General features: G+C 35.8%; 1 protein-coding gene across 1 annotated transcript; it reads left to right on the top strand.

Moving 5' to 3' along the window:
* The first annotated feature begins 5,302 nt into the window (after nucleotides 1-5,302).
* On the top strand, nucleotides 5,303-7,334 carry LOC124629989 (trypsin CFT-1-like). Its single transcript, XM_047163681.1, has 4 exons — nucleotides 5,303-5,454; nucleotides 5,622-5,790; nucleotides 6,449-6,704; nucleotides 6,889-7,334. The coding sequence occupies exons 1-4, from the start codon at nucleotides 5,412-5,414 to the stop codon at nucleotides 7,210-7,212; spliced, it is 792 nt and encodes a 263-aa protein (XP_047019637.1). The 5' UTR covers nucleotides 5,303-5,411; the 3' UTR covers nucleotides 7,213-7,334.
* Nucleotides 7,335-7,756: the final 422 nt, after the last annotated feature.

Genomic DNA, 7,756 nt, shown 5'->3' with positions numbered 1-7,756 from the left:
TTTGCATGGAAAAAATATTTTCTTATTTGAAACAACAAAATGATTTGAATTAGGTACCAGACTTTAGACTCTGCACCGGTTCTTTTAAGTTCGTGTTATCAAGGTTGAAAAAAATAAGTTAAGATTCATAAAATATCTACTACAACAAAGGTTGAAAAACCCTGTCTGAAAATTGCTTATGGGCAAAATGTTTTTATTAATAGGTATGTTCACGATTAGATACTTAATTAATATCTAGATCTGATTCTATTATTTACGAACATGGCTTACAAACGGAAAAAATATTGATAACAATAAAACAATCAATTAAGTATCCGTTGCGTGCACTTTCCGTTCTAACGTTTTCATCAAACCGTGCTGAAATGCGAAATTAATCTAGGTACAAAATCTGCTGAAGCAAAGATCTATGACTTTATTTGTTTCGTTCAACGAGCTTATCAAACCTGAACTTATTAGAAAAATATGTTTAATGTTCCCATATCGGGAAAGGCTACAGACGCGTGCCAAACTTCGGGCTATATTACCTACCTATAGTTTGTAATGGATCTACCGTAGTGGACAATGCGGGCAATGCCCACAGCCCTCATTTACTTTTTGACCTACACTTATTTCTCATTTTATGTACTACCCTAATTACTCCCTCTCTGAACTCCCCTCTTTATGTGCTATATATACCTACACAACCCTATAAACTTTTTACCACCTACTTTCTACCAGTAACTTGCTACCACTTTCTAACTTTCTTACCACCCTTACATACGTACATTCCTATAAAGATCTAATTATAAAGATTTCTTGTTGAGTTGGATAATAGAAAAAAGTTTAAGTTTACAAATCAAAATAGTTTCAAATTAGTCGTTTGCACCCTACCCTTATAAAGCTCCCAATTCGTTCACTGTTAGGAAGGAAGTAGTTTCCCACGGGCCCTGGGTGAATATACGGGAAACACCCAGTGGCGGATTAACCCTATAAGCACAACAAGCACGTGCTTGGGGCCCCTGTTCTCCAGGGGCCTCCATCCTCTGCTGGCGTTTCATTTTATACCTACATTTTATCGAGATTCATCCACAATATATCCGAAATCACAAGGCGCGAGCAGTTCGGGAGTGACCCTTCATACACCCCCGCCTCTAAACTTGATTGGTCGCAGTGCTGTAGATTGTTGTACGATCGCAGTGATTTTTTTTTTCAATTGTGCAGTTGTTATACAATTTTTTTTCGGCTTCTACTCATCGTTGGGCAAAGAATTAATAGGCAACGATAGCGTTCCGAAGTCGCTATCGTACAGTCGTTGGGAAGCTCACGCTGTAACTACGAGTGCAATATAACAAACATATCCGAAAATTTTGGATGCTTTAGATCAGTGGTCCTGGTGGTGGTGGGCTGGTGGTGCCTGGAGGCATTCCAAGTGGTCCGCGGACCACCGGTTAAGTCCGCGGACGTTGTTATCGATCTTACGTTATCCAGTCTTACTTGTCCAACAGAAAGAATGAAGGGTTTGATAATGTAGCCCTTTCAAATTTTAGTTCTGAGTCTTAAAACATAATCAAGATTTCCCGCTCGCTTCGCTGCGCGTTTTCAAAAACTATATGTCCTCGTTTTTACATTTGTCAACAAATTAAAAGTAAGTACGTTTGGGCTACATTGTACGTAATTTTGGTTCTGAGTTTATAATAATAAAATATTATAATAAAAAAAAAATATATATTCTTTTGTTGCTATCTTCAATTGTATCAAAAGTTTATAAGAACTTGTACTGCGTCAAGTATACACACCGCGATAACAATCATTATTTTGAAATGGACTTTCCAGTTACGATATTTTACAATTATGTACTAGAACTATACATTTGTCAATTGCAGGTTTTAATCTTATCATCTGCTCATAAATTTGTACTGGATTTAAAGTGGTTATCATAACCTTATCAAGTATCCAAATCTATTTAAAAACCGAATCAATAAATATTATGACCTATATTGAAAATCACATCTTTAGCTTTTGATTAGGTAGTGTTGTAGACTAACGATTGGTTTAAAGAAATTGAAAAAAAAAAAACAAAGTTCAATTATAAAATAATGCTTATGAAATATGCTCTAGATTAAGTAAATAGTTATAACAATGACAATGTTATAACATGCGCTGTCTTATGATTTCGTGCCTTTTCTGTGCTTCTTGTGAAGCGTTTGTTTGGCGTAATTTTTACGTATATGTTGGTACTAGTATAATATTCGTAGATTAATTTTGTTATTACCTTATATATTATGCTATTATGGTTGACGTTTATTGTCTCAATAAAATTGACGTATTTTAGATACGATTGTTATAAGTCTCGTTTAGTATAACTATCTGAATAAATCAGACGTTATCAGAACGTGTTAAGCGTAATATATTTATTTATTATGTTTTATCGAATACTAAATTGATACTACGTAGGCTTTAATTTATTTATCAATTACAGTTATCTAGATTACTGTTTCGAGGATTACGGTTAGTTATTATGAGAACCGAAGTTGTAAGTGAACACCAATTAGGAATAAGACATATGTGATCAATCAATAAATAGTGCGCCTAATACGTATAAGTCGAGGCGATGTTTGGCCCTTTGGTAATTACGCCAAGGATTAAAGTATATCGAGCCACTATCACATTGTTAATGGATTGATCCTTGTGACGTAAGTTTATATAATGGTTTAGCATGTAAATCTTAATTGGTAAACAGACTTGAAACCTGCCAAATATTAATACAATAAGAGAAAAATGCGTTAGCACTAATAGTACTCGTTTAAAAAAAATAATTAAACATAATGCATAGATTGTTTACTCAAGATGAACATAGTTCATAGTAAATACATGACATGAAATTGTTATAACTCTGTTTTGGTAATTTATTTAACTTTTTTGCAGCTATATACTCAAGCGCATATGTAATCCCGACGTTAATTAACACACAGACATGCAATTGGGTAAAATCAGATAGTTTTTAAATAATGTTTGTCTTCGTTGTACTTTGTTTGTGTAAATATGAGTCTCATTAATTAGAGTGTAATCACCAACAAAGCTTTATTAGTTTAGATAATCGTAGGCTTAATTTTAGTAAGAACGGGAGAGACTTTTAGAATATTTTTGAGCCTTTATTCCCTTATTATTTTGTAAATTACGTATTGTATCTCTCGATAGAATGTTTGGCCGCTACTGATATACAGTGTTAATCACCAGTGGAGTTACCTTCTACCATGTGTATGCTACTTTTACTTATTAATTCAGAAATAGCAGTACTGCCTTATCCATGTGTGTACTAGAAATTATAACAAAGGATACATAAAAGAAATGTAGGTGCACTTGTATTAGTCTTCCGCGTATTATCGATCACAATAATACTTGTTATAGTTACAATCTGAATTTATATTGTATAACAAACAAATCATTGTCATATGTTAACAATATGCATCGTTTACCATGAAAATATTAAGCGTAACTCATCATAATATACCATTTTTAAACGCTTGGAGAAATTGAAAAACAAAAACGTTTAATTTTTATTCTGGTATGAGCATATAATTTGAATGACATCGAGTCTAAATTAATCCGCTTAGGTGCGCAGTAGATTTTAATGGAGTTAAAATTTTCTATTGCGTAGCTAATCGGCTAATTAGCACTAACTCACAGTTGAAGTCGGCCATACTGATTTTGGTATTATTCATGAAACACTTACTAATAATATAAAGTGTCGCTTAACATTATTTTCTATAAGTTACTACTTTCTATCTTAGGTACTTACTGGATTAATACTGCTTTTACAAAGTTTGTAAACTTGTCAAATACTCTTCGTCAATTATTCGTATTCCTGGCTGTATTTTAGTCTGTGTTCAACGTAGTTACATATTTGAGTTTTGATACTACTTTTTTGTACGTACACATAGCCCGTAACGTATTATAATATTAACGTTTTATATAAGACAGACGATAAAGCTATAACTAGTACTGGTATCAGGGAAAGCAAAGTTTACTGTTGTATCAACTTCAGATTGGCAATTAACTAAATGATAATATTTACTGATTTGTGCTGCTATGATACCATTTACTAAAGCTATACAATATGTACCTATGTAGGTAGACAGTGTTCGAAGTATGGATTTTGATATAAGTTTTTCCCACCAATCATGTTTAAGGTATAAACTAAGTTATTATTTCTTTAAGTCCTCTCATAAGAATTGAACAGATTTGTGACAAAATGATGCTGGTTATAAAGAATTTCGACCTTATAAAATTACAGATATTTCTTAAGTAATTCATGAATATTTTTCGACACTTTGTTTAAATTCAATTTACAAATTTCTAAGGCAATTCTCTATGTGATGATGCTAAAGTAATTATTTTGAATAAGTATGTAACAAAGCGATTAGCATTTAACCTCCATTTTTTTGAAATTTGGATTGTTTCCCGCGTAACAGCTTAATAGGTTCAATTGTTTAGAGAATATAAGTTCCCTTAGATAATTTGGTACGTAGTCTAAAGGACATTCCAATAAAACCTATATACCACGTGGACTTTTTCATTTTGCACATAAATTAGGGAGCCCCTCCCCAATCCAAAATCATTGACTTATTCAAACAAGAAACGAGTTATGATCAACTAATGCGTAATGGGTCAAAACTTTGTGCTCATCAGCATTCTATGAAGAGCATGAAAAGCAAATGACGCGAGATTATAGCTTCTTTACGACACTTTGTTTGTGCGATTTAGTCTATGACACATTATGGGGGGGGGAATATAGGCAAAAAAAAGGTCCTTGCACATTTGCACAGAAAAACTTTATCTTTGAGATGCAAACATGCATCCATGTAAGCCAATGTCTGTTATGAATATATGCAGTTTAAGTAAAGCCGAAGTAAACAGTTTACTTCGGTTCTAGACTTATGTAGGAAAAGCTATACACGAATTTATTCAGAAGTAATATCTAGCACAACAGAAAAAATATTAAAAACTGCCATCATACTACAACTACTGCAAGACGAAGACTCCCCTTCTGTTTCAACTTTCTCTATATTATTAGTGCCACCTGAGGCCATTTCGTGGGAGTACAATTCGTCACGTCCTCCTGCTAATTTGGGATCCACAGAGTGGTCGTTTTCGCCCAAGCTCATCCGACATACGGCAGTGCGACCAGATCAGTTCCATTTAAGTCCAGCCCAGCAGCAGTATGGCCTACATCTGCTGATCGTAGACATTTACTAATTAAGTAAATGTCAGATTTCAATTAGTATCATCCGGAGGAGATTACAATCGGATTACATGAGTATGTGTAATGAGATTAATTACTTATTTGATAATTGGAAGATAACAGATAAGCACATTTAATATAAAAGAGTTTGCTAGATCACGCAGAACACAGCCTAGGTACACCAACAATCATGCGCGCCGTCATCCTGTTAGCCCTTTTGGGCTCCGCACTCGGTAAGATATTTTTCTGCATTCTCTTTCATGAAAAAAATCGCAATCACTGCAATTCCTGTTTTATACAAATCTAATTTAGAGTTCAAAGTTTTGTAATTTAAATGTTTACCTATGAAAATTATTGGATAAAAAGTTAATTGTATAAATAATATGTTTTCCTATTTCAGCGGTACCCAAATCCGTCAACCGCATTGTGGGCGGCAGCCCCACCACTGTGGAGGCCTACCCCTACATGTCCAACATGCAGTATGGTTTCTGGGGCATCTGGTGGTACCAGGCATGCGGTGGATCTCTGCTAACCTCCACCTCCATCCTCTCAGCTGCTCACTGTTACTTGTAAGTTATTTATTTATTTACAAATTTTTGTACACACATAATAAAGAAAGATGACCGGAAAGAAAGAATTTACAAAGGTAATGCTTATTTCTAAAGAAATCTCTTCCAGCATACCTGCGAAAGGAAAAAGAGAATAAAAGAGATGTAGACAGTGTGTAAAAAGCAAGGGAAACAGAAATTAAAATGGAAGAAAACAGCTGTATCTATACTAATATTATAAAGAGGAAAACTTTGTTTGTTTGTTTGGTTGTAATGAATAGGCTCAAAAACTACTGGACAGTTTTTAAAAATTCTTTCACCATTCGAAAGCTACATTATCCACGAGTAACATAGGCTATATTTTATCCCGGTACGGGCAGTAGTTACCACGGGACGCGGGTGAAACCGCGGGAAAACGGCTAGTATTGTATATTATACCTACATAAACAATACGTAAATATGAATATATACCTACTAAATAATATATACCCAAAGTTACCACGATTCTTGTATGTACCACGATACTTGCTGGTTTTTGTATGAAAGTTAATGTGTGTGTGATCTTGATTTTTTTCCATTACTTTTTACCCACATTTCCGTTATTTTCAAGATTAATTACAAAAGTGAAATGCGTGACATAAGGTACCGATTATATCTCAGTCAATTTTTTTTATAACAGTGGTGACTCACCTCTGGAGTGGAATGTGCGCCTGGGCACCTCCCTGGCGTCCAGCGGTGGCACCCTTCACACCGTGTCCCAGTTGGTGCTGCACCCTCAGTACAGCAGCGCTACCCTGGACCACGACGTCGCCATCGTCCGCCTCACTGTCCCCGCCACCTTCTCCAACACCATCCAGCCCGCCAGCATCCCCGGCAGCAGCTACTCTCTTCCCGACAACACCCTTCTGACCACTGTCGGATGGGGAGCACTCTCGGTAAGTACTATCTTAAAACTATTTTTTATTTTTAATAAATGAATAAGGCCGCGGCTTTAACCAAAAACATTACTGAATCTAATACTTATCTGACCTTATGTATGTTAATAATGTATTATATTAACCTACCTACTATTTCCAAGAAATCGGTTTCAGATGATTTTATATAATGTTTTATTTTCAGAGCGGCGGTGGATTCCCTCAGCAGTTGCAGCACGTTGACATCAACCTCATCAACCAGGAGCTCTGTGCTGAGCGTTACGCCTTCCTGAAGACCCAGCCTGGTTACCAGAACTGGCCCGACATTACCGACAACATGTTGTGCGCTGGTATCTTGGATGTCGGCGGCAAGGACGCTTGCCAGGGAGACTCCGGCGGTCCCCTCGCCCACAACAGCAACATCATCGTCGGTGTTGTGTCCTGGGGCTTCCAGTGCGCTGATCCCTTCTACCCTGGTGTCAACGCCCGCGTGTCTCGCTACACTGACTGGATCATTGCTAACGCCTAAAATAAGAAACATTGTTTCTCACTAAAAGAATCTGTTATTTATCGACTTCTAACTGAACGTGAAGTTGTATATGTTTGTAAATGTTTTTCCATGACAGAAAAAATATAAGCTATAATTAAAAATTTCTCTATAATTTTATTGAATGAAAACACCGATGAAACAAGTAGGCGGAGAAGTCAATTAACCTAAATTTTCTTAACCAGTAACTCTGCCGTTGTCTCGAAGGTGATCGCTCCACCCGTGCATTAGAGGGCACGTTCATGTTGGTCCTGCACCTGAACTCTCCCGTAGTGTAGGAATTCCGTCCCATCCGGGTATGATAGTCAAGGAATAGGGAGTGCACCTGTTTAAATCCAAACACAGGCCATGTCATTGACATCATGCTGAAAATTCAAGCAGGCATTCGAATTTTGAAATTTATTAAAAGACGTTCTACTAACTTGATGCTATACTAAACATAGTACCTAGGATTTGAAAGATATATAGTAATTTATATCTTATTTAGGTAGGGACTATTTTTTATATTTAAAAATATGCCGCTATT

The sequence above is a fragment of the Helicoverpa zea genome, chromosome 4 (assembly GCF_022581195.2).
Source record: "Helicoverpa zea isolate HzStark_Cry1AcR chromosome 4, ilHelZeax1.1, whole genome shotgun sequence".
NCBI classification, from domain to species: Eukaryota; Metazoa; Arthropoda; class Insecta; order Lepidoptera; family Noctuidae; genus Helicoverpa; species Helicoverpa zea.
This window is presented reverse-complemented; position numbering and strand designations above follow the sequence as displayed.

What these genes read in the sequence shown, in the direction of transcription:
- LOC124629989 (XM_047163681.1), top strand. Translation starts at nt 5,412, where the DNA reads ATGCGCGCCGTCATCCTGTTAGCCCTTTTGGGCTCCGCACTCG. An exon ending in CCTTTTGGGCTCCGCACTCG is followed by an intron (nt 5,455 to 5,621) that starts GTAAGATATTTT and finishes TTCCTATTTCAG; the next exon opens with CGGTACCCAAATCCGTCAAC. An exon ending in TCGGATGGGGAGCACTCTCG is followed by an intron (nt 6,705 to 6,888) that starts GTAAGTACTATC and finishes TTTTATTTTCAG; the next exon opens with AGCGGCGGTGGATTCCCTCA.